The 24,934-nt window shown below is 33.6% G+C and overlaps 1 protein-coding gene across 1 annotated transcript in view; it reads right to left on the bottom strand.

The window, feature by feature from the left end:
* Positions 1 to 2,234: 2,234 nt before the first annotated feature.
* LOC124359794 overlaps positions 2,235 to 24,934 on the bottom strand; it is a 32,873-nt gene continuing 10,173 nt past the window's right edge. The window contains exons 2-8 of the mRNA XM_046812826.1: positions 13,631 to 13,874; positions 13,252 to 13,468; positions 8,516 to 8,705; positions 8,037 to 8,271; positions 7,215 to 7,404; positions 6,078 to 6,362; positions 2,235 to 3,981 (exon numbers count right to left, since the gene is read on the bottom strand). Coding sequence (XP_046668782.1) covers positions 3,121 to 3,981; positions 6,078 to 6,362; positions 7,215 to 7,404; positions 8,037 to 8,271; positions 8,516 to 8,705; positions 13,252 to 13,468; positions 13,631 to 13,874 — 2,222 coding nt within the window. The 3' untranslated portion in view covers positions 2,235 to 3,120. The remainder of the gene's footprint in view (positions 3,982 to 6,077; positions 6,363 to 7,214; positions 7,405 to 8,036; positions 8,272 to 8,515; positions 8,706 to 13,251; positions 13,469 to 13,630; positions 13,875 to 24,934) is intronic.

Raw genomic sequence — 24,934 nt, 5'->3', positions numbered from 1 at the left:
CCATTCCCCCCATTAGCCTCACCCAGGATATCACTGACAGCAACAAACACATAATTGCATGCCTGATAAGATGGAGATTTTAAAAGATCCAAAGCAGTGTTATTGTCTTTTTTAATCAGATGTGACACGGAGGGACTGACAAATAAGCACTGACCCATATCGCCTACACTACTTTGCATAGATGAGAAATAATCATGGATGATATTATCATCTAACCATTTATCAGTTGTCATTTGTTTAAGATTAGAAATTTCTTTCTTTGCTAAATCAAACTTTAGGTTCAGATTCTCTATACATTTATTTTTGTTTTCATTTTCAAACTTAAGAGTCTTAATACTATTAGACCTGTCATCTAACTTAAGCTTGTAAGAGTCTTTTTCGGCAGTGATGGATGAGATGTGCAGATCCCGCTGTCTCAGAGAAGCCTGCAGTGTCTCAATGCGCTGGCTCAGTGAACGCATTTCTGACGCTGCTTGGTCCTGGATTCTGAAAGACGTATCCTTTTCCTCCTGTCTTACGTCCTTCTCTAAATTGAGTTTTGACTCTAGCACTTTCACTTCCGCACTTAGAGCCTGGAGATCGTCCTGTTTATTTTTACACTCCACATTTAAAAGGTCCAAAAAACGAAGCAAACTGGTAATATGTACAAATAATGCTTCAAAATCAACGTCAGGATTGTTGGCAGCAAGAATATTCAACCCGGTTTTTTATATCGAAATTGGCAAACGATATTACTTAATCATAACCACTGATATAATCAATCGATACTGATTAATTATTTTGAACAACTAACTTAAATAATCTATATCAACAGCTGTAAACACTTTCAAATAATACACGTAGGATAATATTTCAATTTTACATAAGTAATTCTGATTATTAAAAATGGCAGTCAATTTTAGAAAATTAAACGATGTTGCTTTTTCGTGGCTTCAACATGTTGGACTCGTACCAAAAAACCCATTATGTGAAATTTGTGGGAAAGAAACAACTGTAACTGTGAGAGGAGTAAATATGGTTGTCTTCAGTTTTCCTAATTTTGGTTATAATAATTTGTTTGATCACTGTAAATATTAAATCCATATTTTAATTTAAAACATATGATTGTTATTGAGGACTATAGATACTTTTATATCAATTGATAGTCTAGGATTTGAGATGCGAATATTAAGTATCGATGATTACATTCTTTGATATAAAAAACCGGGTCTGCTTATCGTACCCTACCCCACCTTCACTGAGATGTGAGTTAGTGTACTGACTTAAAGACACCCAGGATATTAGTAGGCTGTGTCCACCGGAGTCAATGTGTTAATTACCATCGGAGGTTGAAAAAATTACCCTCATAAAAACTATTAGAAATACTTTTGTAGTTTCAGGTAGTATTATTAGATTTTTCAAGTTAAACATTAAAAAAAAACTGCAACTATTATTAGAGCTCAAAGATTTCAGTATTGTATTTCATGGGAGAATCTGAAATCTGTGCCCATTCTTTTGCTGCTTATGACTCTCTTAACAAAGTGTCCCCGGATTCAATAATATTAATGATTATTTTAATTATGCGAATTACATTCCATTGGAATACTGGAATGATCTTGAAATCTTCATGTATGAGCATCGTTCTTAAACATTTTCAAAACTGCGTTATCAAGATAGGATTTATTCTTTTTTGTCTATTTTTCTTTTGTAAGAGCTGCAGTACTTGTGCAAGATGCTGCGATTCCGGAATGATGTCTCCCAGTGTAGCACCCAATATGATAAATAGCTTCACTTCTGATAAGTGAGGTTGGAGGTGGGTAAGAGAAACTTCTCTTATTTCAGTCCCACCATGTATTAGGGCTCCCCGAAAGTTTAAAAAATTTTTCAAGTTTAAAACTTATGAGACATTTAAAAGTATTGTACCTGTACAGCGGATAAAGGTTATTTATTTTGATTTAGTAATACTATTAGTAATAAATGTTAGACCACTATGAGGAGAAATTGTACAGGTTTTGTCTCTTCCATGAGCTACAAGTCTGTAAAAATATGTTACTAGTCCATTATATCTCTACAACACTATGAGAACTTTTCCTGGTTTTACCCAGTGGCAAAATCTTTATTATACCTAATCTTATGTAGATAACTTGATTTTAAAGTAATACTACATACTCAGCACTAGCACTTCACAAACAATCTTTACTTTTGAAAGCGGAGTAAATGATAGGGTTCAACTCAAATTAATTATTAATACATTGTTTGAGAATGAGTATTTATTTATAAAATCAACAAATGATAGTATATATTTTAACAAGTAAGAGATGAGTTGAGTAAAGAAACTGATGTAGAGATTATAAGTATAAAGCAGCTAATATGCATGCTAAGTTGAGAGTGTTAAAATCCTGCCACCATTAGCTGTTTTGTTTTAATATTTATTTTAATTTATAAAACTTGCTTTTTTAGTTCCTCAGGATTACAGGTTGCGAAGTAGGAATTGTTACAGTAAGAACCAACAAACTGAAACATTAATCACAGTTGCAGTGGTGAGCTAAACGGTGGTCCTGTCTAGCTTGATGTTATAAAAGTCCTAGTTTCTCTTTAGAAAGACAACGGAAGGGTGACCTCCTTCCTCTATGAACTAACCTTCCTCATTAGACATATTTTCAGGTGGTTTACTTAACTCATAACCAATGATGATGAGAATGTTATTCATTAAGAAGTGATACCTCATGTGGTGTTTGTTATTTCAATTTTATAGACTCCCTTCTCAAAATTAAACACAAATCATGCATCTTTTTAGTGTTTATGTATAAAACTGGTATATTTGCCTGACACAATAATTTATTGAACCAACTTAAGTTAATTTGTTGATTAAAATTTAACAATATTTAAGATTGCTCCTCCAAAAAAAACCCAAGTGTAGATTGAGGGTGGAATATACTACACAGTTAGCTGTATGTCAAAAAGTAGAGTGTTAGAGCTCCCAGCTATCCTGATGTATTTTGGACATGTGTAGTGATCACAATTTAATGGATGAGCAAACCACTGGTGGTTGCTTTATCTTAGATTTGATAGCACACCTATCATCAATTAGGTTCACTTCTTCCCCAACAATATTGACTTTGAGATTAATTGTTCTATTTTTCAGTTATTTTCATCTTTTCTGCGCCAGTTTTCATTAATTGGTTTTTCACTTGATGAATTCCAAGACTGATGTCTTTTGCTTTGGCTCCAATTATTTCCAGTCTGGTACCCATTTGATTGAATCGCATCACTTCCCAATCTATCTCTTGATTTTTTCCAAGTTTCGCGTGAACTTTCACTTATTGGTTCAGAGATTTGACGCGTTTCAAAAAAATGTTGTTTGTGTTTAGGGCTGTTTGGACTTCTGTGACCTTCAGAAACATCACTGCTGGCACCTGAACTTCGATGTCGAAAGTTACTAATAATTGCATCTCTGTAGTAACCATGTGATTTGTGAAATTCTTGTTTTTTCTGAATATTTGAAGATTTTTCTGATTCAGATAAATTTGAAGATGTTAGTTTCTCCAATTTTTTTTGTTTGTAACTCAAATTGTTTGGGTTTCTAGAACGTCTGGCCATTAAATTATCGTTTATATTGCCTGAACTTCTTCGTCTAAAGTTTGCTCCTCCTTCACTGTGACGTCTTATGACGGCAAAGTTATCCTCCAAACTACCGCGGCGGCTGGAATTTCTTCGTTTTTCTTTTAAGCTATCCCTACGTTCTTTTTTCCGAAGGTATGTTTGTTTGATGTCATCTGATACCTTGTGCAGATCATCTACTAGATTCTTATTCACAGGGTGATCAAATAACTCTGGGTTAGATATCTTCAGCTCATCCAAAAATGTTTTCACATCATTTAAGCTATTTTCTTCTTCTTTGTTAGCTTCAATTTCTCCTTGTAATAGTAGAGTGCCCTCATTAACAATGCATTGGAACAAGTTAATCTTTCGAGCCATGTTCAGAAAGGTGCACTTGTGACTCTGAAAAAAATAAAAAGATATATTTAATAATAGTTGGTTTGTATATAAAAATATAATTTAGTTTATGCATTTACAAATACTCATTCAATTAGTTAGGGATCCTAGTTTGGACAATTTTTGGTTTCGAGGAGTTTCATCCTGTTGTCCGTTGCTGGCTGGTGCGTTGTTTTAAAAGCAAGTTAAATTTGTTTCAAAATTATTAGATGTAAACTTCTGTAATAAATATAATAATTTAAAAATTAATAGTGTTGTAAAACATTATGAATGACAATTTATCTACAGTTCTTTTCTTGAACTAATCAAGTGGCTGTCAGTACAATTTTAAGATTAATGTCATTTAAAATTCAATTAGGTGAAAATGAAAGTGGGCAAAAACTTCAGACCTGAGCACTACATGAGTTCAGAATTAATTAATTCATTTCTCTTTTATTGTATAAGGACATCTGGAAAAATGTACTTTTTGTCCTGATCACACTGCAGCACACTATTTCACTGACGTCATAATAATTTATGAATGAATGGGTGTGGGAATTACTCTGTTATCAGATTGTTAAATGCCGTTTGTTACCTGTTTAAATGATTATCATGATTAATTTATGGTAAATATATTGAATGTGTGTCAGTGTGCAATCTCCCAGTTTCATTTTTTCCATATCTATCTGAAAAGATCCAAAAAATTCAGTGAAGAAGAAGCTCAAAACGAATTCTTTGCATCTTTTCAAAATCAGAAACTCCTAGACTACAAAAATATATTATCTAGAGAGAAAAGGTGTTGTCATTGTCTCATCTACAAGTAACGAAACTACAGTGGGAAGGGTTAATACGAAACAAATGATGAGTTCACCTTCTACTAAGTGCAGCATCTGAAGTCTCAGACGACTCCTGGAATTTGGAGAATCTGGAAAATGGAGGCGAGTCCTACATTCATATTGAATCAACTCTTCCCACCATAACTACTTATGTGTATGAAACTCGGTTGCTCCACCCTGATTTGAGATGATTAAAAAAAATCTTAGTGTACTCAGTTGTGCACTTGATGACACAATGAGAACATAATTTCATCTAGATTACTCATTATTTTTAATCTAGGTGTCTCTGATATTAAAATGATGCAAAGAGATCGTTTTCAGCTTCTTTGTTACCAACAGTTTTGGATCTCTGCTGATGGACGTTGACTCCACATTCCAAAAGTCAAGTCTGGGACATTGTCGGATTTCAGACGCTGCACTAAGCGAAATGTAAAATGGAACTGAACTCAACCCTTCCTACCATAGCTACTTTATGAGTAGAAAACTCGGTTGCTATACTGTGAATTGGAATCGTGCCTAAAAATCATAGTGCATTCAATTGTGCACTTGATGAGGTAATGAGAACACCCTTTCATCTAGATTACACATTTGTTTTAGTCTAGGTGTCTCTGATATTGAAATAACGCAAAGAGATCGTTTTCAGCTTCTTCGTAATCGACTGTTTTGGATCTCTGCTGACGGACGTTGACTCCACATTCCAAAAGTCAAGTCTGGGACATTGTCGGATTTCAGGCCCAGCATAAGCGAAAAGTGAAATGGAGCTGAATTCAACATTGGTATTATATTTACTTTTTAGGCAAACCAGCATAATTGAAATCTTGTAGATTACTAACACAAGTCTCTATCTTTTTGCAACAAAACATAATGAATAATTTCTTGATAACATAAACTGATTGGTTAGATCCAGAAATCTTACTTTTCATAAAAATTAAAAAGTAGATTTCAATGTAATATATTGTAAAATTTGTAATCATTATCTCAAACGAAATTCATTGTCAATTTTTGTTATTGCATGTTAAAGTTGTGGTTAAATGCTAGTATAGATTTTACATAATTTGTTCTTTATTGGAAATTATAACAGCAAAAATTTAGTTTTAATTTTCTAGCTGAATCACTGGTTTTATAAAAATATTGAAATGTGAAATCAAGTCATGTTCCAGAATGACATATTTCTATGTGCCTATCTAATAATTTCACATCTATAGAAAATTATAATTTTTCTCTAACACGTATTCTTATTTCTAATGTAAAACAAATAATGACTATAATGCATTATAAAACGAGTACCGTCATAATTGTGAGTTCTGCTTCTTCTTTGATAAGTATCTTGAAATATTTCAAGGCCTTGACGAGGTTCCGCTCAAAGAAGAGAAAGTAGGAACCCATCTGACAGAGCACCTCATGCCTCTTGGTCTCATCATCACCGTACTGCTGCAGTAGCTTGCGGAAGTCGAACTTAGGATCATAGTTGGCTCCGTATACCAGATGCTTCATTCGCAGCATGTCCAGTGATGCAGGGAAGTTACCGAGCTTGCCGGCCTTCTCACAGAACAGTGCTGCTTTCTCGTATTCCTACAGTGAATTATCCAAGCTCTTGTAAACTGCTGGAATTACAATGTACTTCACAAGCAATAACAGTATTTTAAAATCATTATTCAATTTTTTTAATACAATGTTGTAAACATATGTGATACGGGTATTATTGATTGAAATATTTTACTTAATGAGACATTCATAAGTATTAAAGTAAAAAATCTGTATTCACTTTGCACTTACAATATAATTAATATTGTCATATAACAGTACTTAACGCTAAACCACTTTAATGGTTAACTCCTATAGGAACAACGAGTTATTGCAACTACCTCAAAACTGGGACAGTAAGGAGTGGATTGATCCCAGCCTCTACATTATCTATTGAGTTTGCTTTTAAAGACTTTTAAAATGGCCTTTGTAAATGCTTCTGGAGTGATAAGGGTATCCATGATTGGTAAGGCTCCTCATGTTCTGGCTAGCAACAGCCTTTAACACTAAGGGAGCTCCACCCACTCAAACAGTCATCCTCTGCAGTAAACTAGACCTATCGTGATGTGCAGCTTCTAGACATCCATAGGGTTAAAAAAAACCTTAAAAGTACTCCTTCATGAAAGTTTTAATAAACTTAAAACAATACACATTACTAAAAGAAAATTAAAACATACACTAAGATACAACCACACACACACAAAATATATATTTGAATTTAAGTTCAAAAACGTGATAAATATCACATGGACACACGTATAGTGTCAGTTAGATCTGTAATATCACAGAAAAACAGATTTAATCTGTGAAATTCCTTACCAAAGCTGCTACATGTGATTTGGAATATTAGTTAGTTATTCAAGATTTATTCATTTGTGAGCACTAACTTAATGCAGTTACCATGAGTCCTTTGTAATAATAGAGGCCAAGTGAGTGAATGGTGGTGGGGTTGTTGGGAGATAATTCCAGAGCTCTCTGAAGGCAATGTTCAGCCAGTCGATAATCCGACTTGAATGCTGGCAGTTTCAGTAGCCCATATCCACACAGACGGTTGACCACCTCATCATCTGGCCTCAGAGACAGTGCTTCTCTATAAGATATTTTTATATAATATAAAACTTTTTTTAAGCGAAATAATTATATGTTACAAATGTTTATAGTGTGTTTCTCTCCAAGATTTTCACTTCTTACCCTGCAGTAAAAAGATTGTTCATATCACATTTCTTGCTCTGAATTATGGAAAACATGCTAGGTAAAATGGAAACTTAAATTTTTGGGTGACAAAAACTAGAGGAAAGTAAAAACCATTAAAGTTGTCATTTGGTGGTAAACAGAATAAACAAATGTTTTGTGACTATGTTTTTCACCCCTTAAATTCAGTTAATTAGTTTTAAAATTATATCAAATTATAGCAATCAATTTATTGGGAAATGGTAACCTTAGTGTGTTTTTTTAATTGCTTGTAACAAGGCAATAAAAATTATTTTCATATTATGAGAAATAATTAAACCTTTGTTGCACATAATTTTTTGAACATAATTAATTTATTGAACGTAATAAGGAACAATACTAATCAATGAAGTATTTCCCCCCAAAATTAATGCATTTCACTGAGTGAGTGTTAAAAACAATACTTTTATAGTAGGTGACAGCTGTAATATTTTTGGTCAAAAAGCATCTTACTAGTAAAATACTGTACTTTACGGAAGTTTTAATTCTTACTTGTAGAGCTCAAAGGCCTTGGCCTGCATGTCACTGATGTCAAGAAAGACTTGGCTGTGGAAAAGGTCAGGATCCGAGCGGTGTTGCTTGAACATAGCGTCAGCACTCTCCCTGTGGGCTTGGGCCAGTAGCACCAGATGTCGTGCGTTGCGCTGCTTGCTCACAGCACTCTCGAGTAATAACACTTCCTCCTCCGATACCTGATCTGTGCTTGGCAGAAACTTCCGCAGCCGTCCTATCAACATAGATATTGAAATGAACTAAATAAAATTACATTATATTCTGCTTAAATCTATTACTAACAGAAATACAATTCATTGTTTTAGTTTAACAAAACATTTTTTTCGTTAAATTAAAGTTGTTTTAATAAAAGTTTGTTATTGTAATAATTCAACAAAAATTAAGTCAAATTCTTTAAATTATCTAGAATGGTGAAGGATGAAAATAAACAAGGCTCAAAAAATGAACAAAGAACTCACTGACAGACTCGGCTGTTAAAACTTGCCACAGTGGCTCATCCGGAGCTAGAGTCAGGGCCATCTTGGCGCACTGCACTGCCAACCTGGTTCCTTGATTCCGGTAGAGATAAAAGAATCTGGCTTTAACTGCCTGTATTGCTGCCTGATCATTCTTTGGTAGAGATGACACAGGCTGAATACTATCTGCAATCTGTACAAAACATTACTTTTAGTCCACTTTAAGCTAGCTGTATTTATAGTTTGTACTAAACACTAGTATAATACTTTCTGAAGCCTTCTACAAAAAATATTTTTTTTTAAATAGATTTTTTATCATACATGAGTGAATGATTTGTATAATCTTGTAATAGAGATCTATAAAATCAGCTAGCATACAATTTAATTTTTTTCAGTACGCTAACCTCAAGTATTGTTATTGTTTCAGTAGAACTAGTTGTACAAAACAGCTGTTTTTCTACGTAAACTTGATAGTATGACTATGCTGAGCTATTGTGTATTAAAAATGAACCAAATGATGTAAGTTTAATTGTGGTTTTCCGTGTAGTAAAAAACGTCCATTACATAAAGCTAAAGTGACTGTTTGCTTTATTGTATTTCCGAGCTCAGCTTCACCTTGTTCATAAAACACGATTGATTGCACACTTACAGAAAACGACCAGTTTTGCTGTCAGTTATGAAAACTACTACTTCATGTGCATTTGTTGACAAATGCTTTCTTAACAACTCAGTGAAATCGGCTTAGGGCAGCATATTATGTTCTTTAATCATGTGTTATTGTCATTGGTGTTCACTTCTGGATGATATATTATACCTGTCCAATAAGATGCGTATTGGAATAACAATAACTGATGTTGTAACTTACATCTAGGATAACCAGTAGATGTGTGGGAGCATACACATGTTAAGATACTGGGGTGTATGTTTTATGTATTGTTAAAATAATTAAGTATAAAATATTTTAAGTTGTCTGAATATCTGGTAATAAAATATTTTTTAAATACTATAAAGCATTTTGATACATATTAATCAACCAGTTTAAAACTTTACAGCTTCCATAATTATATGGCCAAAAATAATGCTTTAAAAATGTTTCATGTTTAACAATGTTGTAATGGAGCTAAAATTAAGATGCCCACCATCGACCGGCTCATGAGATCTCTGCAATGGGAGCCCAACCCCTAATCACACACAACTAAATATACTGTCATTCTTTGTGTCAGAACAGCAGTGTTAAAACATTTTCTTTGTTTATTTTAATGGCAATGAGCTTAGAGTTTAAATTCTGAATTACCTAATTTGGAGCTTATATTTAATTCTAGCAATTAGATTTAACTTTTTTTTAATAATTAATCCAAACAAATTATTGGTGCTAACACAACTAAAATCTTAAAATATTTCAGCCTAACTGTGGAGAGCCATCTTCAACCAGCAGATGTTAAATTGAAATTTAATAAACAGGAAGAGAATTTGTTTATATAAGCTGTTAAATAAATATTTTGTTCGCTTTTGCATGTTTGTTTTATTTAAGATTTAGTGTGCTTGAATTGACTTTGTACAGATATAAAGTTCCATAACATATCTGAACATACCAATATAAAAATAACACAGCATTTGCAAAAACTATGTTGTACTAGTGCCAGTGCTTTTCTCAAATCTTAGTTACATTTTTCCACTTTAATAGTATCTTAATGCTTTGGTGTGAATTTATTTCTTTTTTAATTAACTCTGCTTACTTAAATGCCAAGTTTCTAGCATTTCGATAACTAATAATTTAAAGTTTTAAATTGACAATTACAAGTGGTAGATGACTATATTATTATAGTAAGAATAGCTGGTAAACCATCCACTCTTAAGCCTTTATCTCATGAGTCTCTGATAATGAGAGTATCAGAGTACTTCATTTTTTGAGGATAACTTGGTTTATATAAACAATTCTCTTATTCGCTCTTTCAAGAAACCATGACCCTCCGAGGAAATCTATTGATGCGTATGATTACAAGAAATGATTAATTACATTTTCCTATTTTAATGGTATCTTAATGCTGTTTGATAGTTCTCACGATAATTAATTTTCATTCTCATTCACTGTAAATGCTTTATAGCGAATAAGATTGAACATTTATTGTAATAGGCTACTTAAATTATGTAAACACAACTTCTCGGTATTTATACTACAAAATAAACATTCTCAAAAACAATTTCCTGGTTACACCACTCTTATGCACTACTTAAAATTCCAAACAAACATTCTTGCTTCAGATAATTTTTAAAGTCCACTAAACGCAATTACTAAAATTCATAAATTTGTGTGGAGGAATCTTGTGTTCCATTAGAAGCTGAACTATTGTGGGTTAACCAAATTAAAAATTATCTAATGAAATATAGTCATGGGAAGTTCAGGTAGTAATTTGTTTAAATTGTTAGGGTTATGATAAATAATTCTTGTTAAATGGCAAATAAAATACACCAATTATAATAACTTATTACTTTTGTAAAACATACTGTTTTTGCACAGTTTTTGTCAACACCCCTGGTATTATGTAGGTAGTTTAGTTTTTTAAACACTAAGTAACATGTTTTTGACATGCTCAGGAATTGAATATACCCCTCAAAAAAAGCAGATTTAGTGTTGTATTAAATATCTGTATGGTTAGTCTGAATACTACCTATACTGGAGAATAAAATTAATAAATGTATGACCTCAAACTATGGCAGCTTGAAAATCTTCCTACAACAGTTATGCACAGTATGTGTATGTAGGTAATTTTTAGATTTTGAGGGATAGTTTAGGATTAGTTTCAATAGTTAGCATAAAATTAGAAAACCCTTAATTCATAAAATGTTATCCTTATATTCTTTAAATGAGTAACATCAAAATTGATAACTTTGCAATTAGAATGTACCATAGGTGTTATTAATTTTGATAATTGGCATTTTTTCCTCAAAATGTACTAAGCAGAGAGATTTTCAATACTATAGTACAAAACATATTGCAAATCTAGGTTGTGGCGAATAAATTGTTGTTAATGCACTTAGGCCAGAAATATATTGCTCTACTTCGCATGAGTATTGAAGATCAGTATTAAAATTATTAATTGAGATATCTCTACAGTATTAATAAATAATAAAGGTAAATGGCCAGGCTTGCAATGATATGTGTCATACTGTGATATTGTCAGCTGAAAGATATATTTTATTTTTTTTTTCAGTGAAAGCTCCACAAAATAACTTGCAGTTGAGAAACATATTCAAAATTTAGAAAACATATCTACTTGGACAAAAGTGTGGCCTGTAGTTGTACCATAATGGGAGTACACACTTTCACCAAAGTCTGCAATTGGTACAAAATTCATTGCTCACATTTGTTAACATATTAAAGTATAATTTTTTTTTAATTTTTTCATGAGTACTTCAATCTTAACAACATATTTCACTTTGAAATAAGATGATTAATTTTAATGTGACAATATTATTAATATGGAATGAAAGCATGTTTTATAACTGCTTAATTTTAATCATGCCTCTCAATGATTTATGAGGTGACATACTTCTGTGAATGTTTCCTGAAAATGTACTCACTTACATTTATTGGAACTTTCTTTGAGCTAGTGACGTTAAATTATCCACAAATTCAACACTTAAGTACATCTAAAAAATGTTTTAGTTGATTTATAATCTTTATTTTTACAGGAGAATAAAATAAAGATTAAGTATAGTAATAATATTATATTAATTTACCCAGTAATCCACCAAGTCGAAAAATCTTAAATGACTGCTTGGTCTCATATGTTTGGTTAGGGGTGATCAAGGAAATATATCACAATATATTTTAGAATATTAATAAAATGAACTACAAATATGAGATTTGATCATTATGTACCATATCATTATTTTAGTAATATATTTCTTTAAAAAATGGGTAAAACGTTTTAGAAGCCTTATTTAATTATGTATATGTTTTTAGTTTTCGTATTATTTTTGGATTCCATTTTATTTTTTATGACCTACTATATACTATACAAAATCTTTAGATCAATGTTCTCATATGAAAATCTACTACTGTGCTTCTTGAGCTATTCAATTGAGATTTATCAACGACACCTAGCCATTCTGGTAGTTGTGTGGTGGTAATGTATTATCCTAAAGACACAGGTTTCAATCCTGTTTCGGAACAGCATTTTTGTTAGCTAACACATACCTTCTAAGTTGAGCCTGACTATGTAAATAGTTTCACTGATGATGAAAGATCACTGATCAAATTTTAAAATGTAGTTTCCTTCTCCATAATTGTCTTATGGTTTTACTTTTATAAGTTAAATGTTACTACTATCCTATTATACCCACAGTATAATTTTACACACTGCTGTATGTCTAAACTTAAATAAGCTTTTATTTCACCAGGACTAAGAAGCCCTCTCAATACTTAAACTATGGTTTCTTAACTGCCAACAATCAAGCAGAGTCAAAAGAGCTGCTTGCAAGACCCATAGCAACAATCTCTACGGTGTAGTGTATACGACAGAGGAAATGGCTTTAATTGTGTATGCATTTGATGAAACTCTACTAATAGTTTTCTCTATTTGTATAAATCCTATCTATCAACACATTTACTAACAGGTACAACTTTGATTAATGACCATTGTCAGTTTTGAACCACAATGTTCAGATATGGACCAAGGGCATGATGCCCTGACAACAAACAACTGGGTTTGCTATTATTATTTGTTGATGTTTACTTGTTTGGCCTCTGACATCTTGCCGGCATGTGAGAGCAGGTGTGCTCTGGTAGCCTGAACTGTGTGGATTAGAGCAGTTCTTAACTTGTTGTATGTCGCAACGTCCTTGTCTTTCTCGTCCTCAATCAGCTGGCCGCACAAAGTCAGCTGTTCACACGCCTTCCCTTCTTCCCCTTGACAGCTGAACTCATACACCAGAGTCATTATACGTACAAACCTGCAAATTTTACCGGAAATTACATTGTTGACGTTCGTACAATATTAATTAACACAATATTCTTTTCATTCAATTTACCGTAAAATGTATTAGCTGTTAAACTGTTGCTTGTATTATAATATTTGTTCTGTATTCGTAATTAAATAATAAAAGCATCTTTACTTTTGAAAAGGAAAAGTAGCTTCGAAACCCTCATCCATTTCTATTCTTTCTGTAGCTTTTGAAATGACTTCTTTTGGTGGTACATCGGAAAATCGTTTTGGCATCCAATTGAAGGGGGACTCGACATGCTGTAGCCAATGTGGAATGTCAGAGTCTTCATTTGTGAGTTGTAGTCCCTGAAGAGTAGACTCCACATCAAAAACATCTTCATTGGTTTCTTCAAGTGCTTCACATATTGGAAATTCTGAAACATTAACATTTAATTCAGATAAGACAATAGTGATACATTATGAAAGTTAACACTTTTACCGTATCATGAAATTACAATCACTTACAGTATCATCCGGTCTCACAGACCCTGAGGGAGGTTTTTTGCTGTTTTTGTGCTATTCTTGTTTTTTAGTTCAGATTTAAAACACAAAAATATATTTACAATTATTCCTTGCTGATAAAAAAAACTACAATTAATATTTTTTTAAATTTTTATAATTGCAAAAAATTTAAAAAAATTTGGGGAATTTAGGATGGAAAATAATATTTTAGAATACTGATATTGTATAAAGCTGGTATTTACAAGTATCAGAAATAAACATACGTTTTTACCAAAGCAATTAAAACTTAAAAAAGGCATTAGTACATACAAAAAAAAGTATCCACAGATTTTAGATATTCTGAACACATGAAATGCACAACTTTCTGCTGCACTCCAAACAGATGGGTTGCCCGCATTTTGATACATTTGTAATTGGTTTTTTCTTTCCTTAGCAGCTGGGCACTTGGAACATGTCTTCCGTTTTTCCAGTTTGTCACTAGGAACACATTCATTAGGATTTGCAGCTTCTGTTTCTCCAATTTACTCCGTGATGACGCGTCTAATGTCTCTGGCAAATTTTGAATTTCTAGGCGTCTTGTCATGTGAGGCTTTATAAGTTTTAAGGTCAGACGTTTTATGAATTCAAATCTTGTAATGAGTGGATTGTTACCTAAGGCTCTTGCTCTTGCAGTAGGCCCGGGTAATGGGTCCCCTCAAAATGTTATGTTGAGGTGTTCTGCGCTGCTTGGGTGGCTCCTTTCCGCACCATACGCTACCATCTTTCCTCCAAAAGAAGTCATTTTTCAGATTCCTGAACCAAATAATTTTCGACACTATAGTGGATGTCATCTTCATCTTCCAGTTGGGGTTCATCAACATCAAAACTATCATCACTTTCACTTTGATTTAGTTCGTTATCAGACACTACGTAGTTTGGATCTTCATCCGAATCGTCAACAGGTTCATCGTCACTATCATCCCCATAAACGTTATGTAGGAGTTGTAAAAGCCACTCGTTAAATCTTCCCATCGTTTACTCTTAAAATTTCCGAGTCACTCACGATTATAACAAGTTATAATAAAACATAAAAACTAATATATACAAACACGTAATAACTATTCACACTTTAATTCGTATCACCCGGTATGACAGACCGGTAGGATAGTTACAGTAAACCGTATCATCCGGTACAGTAGACCGTAGCGCTCACAAAATAACTGGACTGATTCAAGGTCAAACGCCCTAGACAAACTAAAACCAATAAAAACGGCTCAGTACTTTTTTTTTTTATTTCTTGTTGATGCCACTTGGCATAGGCTAGGTTTGAAAACCAAAAAGCCTCTTTGAACCCTTAACTCTTTTTAGTTGTGATTGCCTTGAATTATAAATACACAAAGACATTGATAGCATGCAATAGAGAGTGATAATAAACATTTATGTTTAACAATTTATTAATTAGATGTTAGTTTAAATTAGGGTCCTTTCCTGTGAATTTAGATTTTCTTAAGATGATTTTAATTACAACAGGTTATTTACAATAAGTGTGTCTAACCGTGTTTATTAGTAAAAGATTTAAGGACATTCTATTGAGAGAAGGATAACACTTGGATGGTTGGGTTTTAGGATGATCTTCTTGCCCGGGGTCCATCAGGCCTAAAGTCTAATCCCGAAAAGGTTTGGACCGCGGTAGACAGAGCCCATGACCAGGAGACATTTAATTTTTCCTAGTGTGTGTGAGTGATGTTATATAAATTTCTTTTACACAATGAAATGAATTGGTTTATTTCCTTATATAAACTCTATATCTTCTTGAGCCAGAATGCTACTTAATGTTACATTATCACTAACAATTAGGTCTACTGATTTTCTTAAAACATTGTTTTCTTATATAATAATTACTGGGGCATTTGAATATGAAGTGTTCTATGGTTTTCTGTTTGACCTAAGGAGCATTTTAGACACATGGGGGTGAAAATATTGTTTCATTTTATAGAGATTAAGGTTAACATTTGCATGACCCAACCGTAGCCTAATGATGTTTATTAGGTTTTCCTCTGCTCATGTTCATTGTATTAAACCAAGGTTTATTATTAAATTCACTCTTAATTTGTTTATACCATTTTGCTTTGGGTGAATCTTTTACATGTTGATTAAATTTGTTGATATATAATTTTTTTTTGATAAGCTTTAAAATCTTGTGTACCAATGAAAAAATTCCTCTTCTTTATCTCCATCTCCTATCGCTTCTTTGGCCAATTTGTCTACTATTTCATTGCCATCTATACCTGAGTGTCCCGGTACCCATTGCAATGTAATATTTTATTTTCCATCTAAAATAATTTTTATGATGTTCATCATTAATCCCTCTGATGTGTTTACCTTACTTGCATTTTCAATTGCTACAATCGATGATTGTGAATCTGAACAGATAACATAATTTTCAAAATTGAGGGTATTTATGTACTGTACTGCTTTAAATATTGCATATTAATTCGGTTGTATAGTTTGACATATATTTATTCAGAGAAAATTTTTTTCTTTATGTTTATCTGTGGAATGAAGAAGGCAGCGCCTGTACCTCTAATGTCTTTGGATCCATCAGTGTAAACAATTAATATGGTCTTTATAGGTTATGTGTATACAGTTGTTGAAAATATTGTTTTAACATCATGGTATTTTGATCTTTTTAATTTCCTGATCATTTATAGTACTATTGCATCTTGGTGTCGTTTTTTCCATGAACAAGGGCATATTAAATTCCCAATGCTCTATTGTAGCTGTTTTCCCTTGCACAAAGTTAGGGTTAACCACTTCCATAGTATTGAGTGCAGATATAAATAGTGGAATTTTTCTTTTTCTGGCCAGTAAGGGTTGATGTTGCACATCATATTCATATACATCATTTTTTCATATGCTGGATGGTTTGCTTCTGATACAATCTTGTGAACTAACCTTTCGGTTAAAATTTGGCGTCTCAAATTTAGAGGTAGTGAAGCTGTTTCCAATTGTAGGGCAAGTATTGGTGAAGATTTTTTGTGCTCCAGTGCAGATTCTTAGTGCTTGATTTTGAATTGTTTCTAATTTATTTAGTATGTTTTGTGGCAGGTGACCAAACAAGTGACAACAATATTCCAATTTTGAGCGAATAATGCTCTGTATTACTTGTAAGACTGTTTTTTGGATGAGCCCCATTTCTCCAGCAGGAAATTATTTTTAATATGTTCAGATCCTTTTGACATTGTAAGTGTAGGTTTATTTACGTGATGTTTGAATGTGAATTTGTTGTCAATTATAACGCCTAATAATCGTAATTCATTTACAATTGGAATTTCTTCTCCACCAAGGAAATATTGTCTGCTGTTATCAATAACTCTTTTTCTTGTAAATATAATAATTTTTGTTTTGGATGCATTTAAATTGAGCCTTATTTTTCATAAATGTGTTTTCCATGATGTTTAGAGCATTCTGCATTTTTATCATGCGCAATAATATAATTTTTGTTAAATGTATATAGAAGCACATCATCTGCATATTGTAATGTATATATATCATAGGGCAAAATTCTTATTTATGTCACTTATATATATAGAAAAAGTATTGGACTTAATACACTTCCTTGCGGCAGGCCTCTGCTGGAATTTCTTGATAGAGTGTATTCTGAATAACTTATGGTTAATACTCTGTCGGCTAACGGCTCAGTAGATACCGATTGACAGCTTGAAGCTACTGAGCGTGGAGGGGGCAACCGAACACCAGTAGTGCCAATTTCAGAAACATGAAATTCCCCTCCAGTCTCACAGACCGGTGATACGGTAAAAGTGTTAAAATTTAAAGTAACTTTGATTTAATCGATTATTAAATAAATACAGTATGTCCTACTCATCATATTAGAAATGCGAAAGTGGCTTTTTTGTTTTGCTTTCACGTCTAAACTATGCAACTGATTGTACTGAAATTTTACATGGACATTCTTATGCTTCCTGGTATAATTATAGGCATATTCATTTATATTTCAAAATTCCCTCCGAGGTACATCCGACTGCTCTTTAAAGTAGTGAAAAATTTCATTTTGATCTCTAAAGTTTTGAAATATTAATTGAAAGAGCCTAAGAGCCTGTCAAATCTAATCAACTGTTCTGTGTAAAAATTGTTTTGTAGCAGCACAACCATATGTTTAATTAAATTACCCACTATTTTCAATATGTTTATGTGTAAAGTGTGCAAATTTTCTAAGTAACCACTAGTTTTCACGCCGGTTTCAGATTTCAGCAATTAGGTAAGTACTCATCTACCTTAGAAAATGTCCTAAAATATAAAATGGTCAAAATTTGATTCCGAAGATTTCCTTCGAAGCAGTCGGCGAGGACTATGAAAAATGAAATTTTGCTGGACTGTGATTTTGAATTAATGTACCAATTCCAGCTCTAAATGTTATAAATATTATTCAGTTTCTGAAGAAACAAACAAGTAAATAGTGTCATTCTTAATGCACTTTTAACTGTACATTTTTAGCAAGTATTAATATTATTAGATATAAAAGACAAAACTACTAATCTAACTTTTAATATAAATTTAAAGACTGTTATAAAACTCATCTTAGTTGTCTTTTGACATAAGTAGGCTTTTTAAATCTGTGATATAACTTTTCTTGGTCGGGAACAAGGCAAAATAATTATGAAACAAAAAATAGATACTAAGAAAGAAGTAAATTACAATGGCCATGAATATACACTTTTTGACGTATTTTCTTGGTTGTAGCAATATGGCAAACTCAGCATTGGCGTCATAAATATAATTCACTCGCATCAGAAGTACTCATACAGAGATGCTACCAAATTGTGTGTAAAACACGTAACTCCTATTAATATTATAAGCTAAAATACAAACAAACGTTGGTAAACGTGTACATGTAAGGTATTGAATTCGGTTTCCTTAGACATTGTGGGATGGTATATTCACAATAGAAATATAAAACGGAAGGTATGGGCATTAGCATGATTCAACAAACCATTCGCTCCGTGACTAAAATTCGAGGAAACAAGGGAGCGCAGTGAGCCTGTGATTATAGCAAGTGATCACAAAGCAATACACGAAACGATAAATGCAATGTTTATGACAGAAAATCACTGAGCGGACATTGCACCTATTTCTCACTGATGAGGTATACGAAACTGCTTAGATATACAGGGAGTAAAAAGCCCCACAGGCTTGATAATTCCTGAATGATTACAGGTAAAGCAATAAAACTTGGTACATCATTAATGCACCTATAAATATACTTTTTGAAGTAACTGCCATGTTTTGCTTTTTCAGAAGGATAGCTCGCAACAAGTCAGAAGATCCAATAGAGGATGATCTACAAGGAGTTTGGCAAAATATTTTAACGTAAGCATAGCCCAAGATGTACATTATTTTACATTTGTAGACCATCCTCCATTGGATGTGAAGTTAATAACTACCTTTAAAACTATTTATTAAATGCAGTATTCATTTACTAAGTTTAGCTTTCACAACTTGAGCCAAGATAAGAATATTAATTAAACTACCTAGAACAGGACATGATTGTGAATTTTTCAAACTTTAAACTAGTGTATTTTTTTAAAGAGTGAACCTTTTCAGGTCAGATTTATGGTGTTGTACTCTACTAACAGAGATTAATTTTATCTACTACTTGACCTGACCTATGTTTTAACTTAAGATTTCCTTCTGACTCCTTGCGGGCCATCCCCCTGAAATGATAAAAATGTTAGTTACTTTTGCCATCCGCCGGCGGTGGGGTGGATTAAAAATAGTTTCAAGTATAAATTTCTGTTCCCACATGTGTGTGGGCTTCTCCTTCTGCGAGGGATTTCCATAATTTTTTCAATACATTTTTCCTGTTTTTTTTTAGCAATTGCTATTGTCCATTTGCTCCAAACAAATTTTGTAATTGATCAAATATTTCCTGAATAAATTTTAATATGGCATCTTTTATATGCTTCAATGAGCCATTTCCTAGCCATTAAAGTCCAAAAAACAAAAAAAACAAAAATACTTCTACAACTCAGATCCTATCCTAAGTAAATACTGAAATGTTGCATAATCTTCCTAAGGATTCTCCCTTATACGAGGAGTAGATCTTTTGACCGTATTAGACTTCTCAGTCCTAAGTATTATGTATATATTGTTTCTTCATCGTAACAGGGTAAACTGAACTAGTGCAATGAAAATATCTTAGACCAAAAGGAGACGTAAGTAGAACCTTTTTGACACAATTAGGTCTCTGAGAACTACATATGCATTTTTTTGTTTCGGGCATCAGAAGTTTATTTGAACCAGAAATGCTCCTATACGCACAAAACGATATAAGAGTTAGTCCCTCAACCTCTGATCGTCTAACATGAACACTAAAATAATATGTACTTGATCATATGCCTACTTAAATTTGAAAAATAGCATGGGGCTATCATAGTACATCATAAGTGCTCTAGCGAAGTAGCCTACAGACTTTGATTTTAAAAACTGCATGAGAAACTGTTGGTAACAGCTAGTTAAGTCACAAAGAGACAGAGATGAGCTTTGTTGATAAATACATAGTACTGTAGTATAGCTTTTAACATTCTAAGAATAATTGGGAATGAGACTTTGTTCTTAGTTCAGTTTGTTCATTTCTGCTTATCTGTACATTACTGTTTATTTCCCTCTCGTGTAGCATTATAATACTCACTGATGAATTCTTTATCACTGTTACTGTATAATCTAAACACTGCACTGGTCTGACGTAATTTACAAAAAGATAATTAATATGAGAGTAAATTAACAACTATGCGCTATTCATTAAGTTATTGAGATATAAGCATGATTAATTCAATCACACGTATGTTTAAAGATATTTGCTGGATAATATAATATGATATGCCTTTATCACTTTTAATAAGATTTCACTAATTGAAATTTCTAAATAATTTCGAATTTGGAAGATCTTTCTTTTTTTTAAGTCATTTGCTTTTCTATTTTTGTATGCAAGATGTAATACTGAAATATCCTATGGGTAAAAAGAAGATGCAAAATTTCACCTAGGAATTTCAAGATACTGTATAGGCCTACACTGTAATTTTCACTCTGCTATTATCATAATGACATTCTAAGTATATTAATAATGTAACGTTTCCTTCATAAAAGAATGTATAGTAAGCAAAAATAATAATAAATGCTCACAATACAAATGTCTGAGGGTTTCAATAATTTAATCTAGTATATACCAGTAACTAGACCATTAATAGTCTACATATGATGCAATTTTGCTGTTTTTGTTGGATGTCTTAGAAAATAGTTTTTGACGTGACAACGTCTTAAATTAGGTTGCGGCTCGGAGTCACTCATGAAAAAGTGTAACGCCCGGTAACGTTACGATGCCCGTCCAGTGGGTCCGCCGCACGGGATCCGCACGGGATAAAGCAGATAACTGTGGGTCCGCCGCACGGGATAAAGCAGATAACTATGTTTATTCGTGAAAATGTGGAGTGCTTAGATTCGTCATTTACAACAACTACAACAATAAAGGTAAATAATTGTACACTGATATTTCATTATCGTAAACTATGATTGATTGATTAATTGTTAGATTGACACAAAAGTTGAGAAACTGAGTTTATAGGTTATGTCATACTATTGACAAATGTTGATAGTGTTAAGTAAATTATTAGTTTAAATCACTCTGCAATCAATCGTAATTCAGTCGATTGAGAAGAAACAGCGCGTATTGCTAGTCAAACATTTAAAATAACAAATTATAACCTCTAACCTGTCATAACAGTGCGACCAAACAAACGAACTAAACCGACCAATCACCACGCGCGGAGTTAGAATTTAACTGTGTTTAGCAAGAATTTCAAATTCCAATTTTAGTAAATGTTTTATTCAACTTTACCATTTACAATAACAAATTTTTATTAATTTCAAATTTTGTACAATGTTTTAGTAAACAAAATATATTTCTATAGTTAAAATTTGTGCAATTCTTATTTTCATTCAATTCCTTGTTCCTATTGTGCAATTTAATAATATTCATATCAATAAATATTCTACCGAGAAAAAGACGTTGTCACGTAAAATCTTCGCCCGTAAAACCGACTTTACAGGCAACCATAATTTTTTTAATGGTTTGAATGTGATACTGTTGTCATAGGCGTAGCGTGACCTAATAATTTGGGGGGGCACGGGGACTCGGGGGGGGGGGTGGGTCCTTGGCCGTGGAAACTTTTTGAAAACTACCACTTAAGAAAACTACACGTAAATATATGTTATTTTTGTTAAACATTGGTTTTAATCCAATTTTTACTATATTGATGATTGTAAAAGACTCAATTTCAATTATACAAGTTTATTCTATTCTAGACATAACTGCAAGGAATTTATACACACAAAAACAATTTGTGTACAAAGACAAAGTTTTAAGGTGACAGAAAAACTACGGTAATGGTTTTCAACGAACCATATTTTCGTTATTCTATGAAGCATTTGCCTCCTTCTCGGCTAGATTTGAAATCTGTCAACTAACAGATTGGTTTTTTATCTTTCATGTATTCGACGTCAATTCTTGCTCAATAGGACATCAGGCAAGCCCACTTAAGCGGTCTTTGTCATGGTGCTTCGAAGAAAAATGTCTTTAGCCTTCGTAGTGTAGAAAACGATCTTTCTGCGCTAGGCTGTTGTGATAGGCCACGAAAGTGTATTTTAGGTAGCTGCCAAACATCTGGTGACACTGGCTTGAAGATCATTCTCAATAAAAAAAAATCAGCCAACTCTTGGACCGTTATTCTGTGTGTGCTTTGTCTGTTTTGACAAAATTGTTCTTTGCATAACAGTGAAAAAACGTAAGAATGTACAGAGAAACTTAAAGACAAGTTATAAAAATTTGGATGCCATACAGCGTTGTTGTCAATTTCGGTCCCATTAAATAGAACTGGGCAATTGCAGTTGATTTTATCATTATCGTTTTGGAAAACGAGATGCAGGTTTACAAATACTGTGTCTAAGCAGCAACAGTAAATGAGTCTTGAACATCTGTTCAGGTTCAGGTTCAGGTGATTGATTGAATGCAAGCATGCTGAAGAGCTACTACTAGCTTCAAGTTTTTTCGGAATTTCCGTTATGCGTGTGTAGTGAAGGCCTTTCAAGACTGACAAACCCTATCATACCATATTTGTTACACTGTACTTCTGACACATTCCACATCTGAAAACGCCATCATCATTTCTGTCCATTTTTCAAAAACAGTCAATGCCTGATTCAACTTTTGCAAAACCTTAGAAATGTCAAGAGATATCATCTGCAGTCTTTGGAGGTATATCAGTCAGACTCAAAACGCTGAGCAATAGTTTAAAAGAAAAAAATTCAAATATTCATAAAATTATTCACTCCCAACATGCAACTTCGATCAACAAAAACTCATATAAACATCTTATTCAAATAACTACCAACATTTACTTACCTACATGTGTATCTGCATCTATAATTAAAGGCATGCAATTTTAACGAAAACTTTCCATCAATTTCTAGTACAGCTCACCAGACTTTTCAATTTATTAATTTACTCCTCTTTACTTACAAAATATTCCACAACATCCACCCCCAAGAGACACCCCTGACTCATGTAATATACATGTAGTCAATCTGCTACCACACCTAAGAAAACCCATAGATACCTACATCACCCACTCAATAAGACTCTTCTAATATCTCTAAGAGTGTCATCCAACTATCCTATGTCAGAGTGTACCCATGTCAGAAATTACACTCCTCCTCTCTCTCTCCCTCAAGTCAAAGAGAGAGAACATTTGCTCACGTCGATCACTAACTCAGTGTCGTCTGTGAGACATAACATCTAGTAAATCCATGAATGTCATCCATCCACGTCACACCCCCACACTGCCCGTAACTGTGCTCACTGCTTACCAACCTTTTGCACAGTCTACTATATGTCACCCTCTAAAATCTCACTTTCAAATCTTCTTCGACCCTGTCTAGCTCTGTCGAGATCTGTCCACACACGCAGTTGTTCGTCCCCCCCGGACCCACTGACCTCTGTAAAGTCACAAGTATAAACCCTTACGCACTGTCATCGTGTAGTCTCTATCCCTGAGGCGTCACCCGATCCAGCTTCCTAACCTCCGCCCCTTCGATCCATTATTCTCCGTTGATAGTATAAGTATACTCACACAGTCTACTACAACCACTCCCCCCAACCCCACCGACAGTCTTCTGCTTCTATTATAACACCAGTCTTAGCAATCAAAGTCGAAGCACTCCGACTCCTATAGTATACACCCCTGCCCGCCCTGTAGGTCTGACCCTGACACCACCACTTTTCTCATCAACCGCAACTTTCTGTCCCTTTACCAGATTACACAAAACACACTCTGTGTCGCATAAAGCTCTCGCAGCAACTCAGAACTAAGTTTACGTAAATAGAACGCCTAAGCCCCCGCACCGATCCGAGACACTCAACCCTGTGTATACCCCCCTTGTCACAGTGTCCACTGAGATCACTCATAGCATGTTCACTAGTCCTTTATGAATGTGCGAATACCCCCGGCCCTCCGCGAAGAGCCGCCCAATCCCACACACCACTTGCCTTGCGCTCCCTCCAATGCAGCCGCTAGTGTAATCCTAATGAGCCCCATATTGCTGCGATCTAGTGTGCGTGTTAATATTACCTGAATTTGATAATCTGGAGCTAACATGTTACATGACGTATACTGAATAGTGGGAACTGAGCGAGATGTCTTCATTATAGTGCCTCGTTCGGAAGTATAGTCCACTCGTCGCAATGTTATCCAACCCTATGTCTGCATAAACGTAGGATTGTTGACTATCATGTATAGTAACGCCTATATGTGTTCTACTTTAAATGGATCAAAGTACCCTGCTGATGTACTCTGACTGTGCCAAAATGTGAGTAATTCAGTGTATCGACACCACTCTCTCCATATCCTGCGCACCTCGCCTG

Source organism: Homalodisca vitripennis, chromosome 4, assembly GCF_021130785.1.
Source record: "Homalodisca vitripennis isolate AUS2020 chromosome 4, UT_GWSS_2.1, whole genome shotgun sequence".
NCBI lineage: Eukaryota > Metazoa > Arthropoda > Insecta > Hemiptera > Cicadellidae > Homalodisca > Homalodisca vitripennis.
The sequence above is the reverse complement of the archived record's forward strand: the minus strand, read 5'-3'. Positions and strand labels throughout refer to the sequence as shown.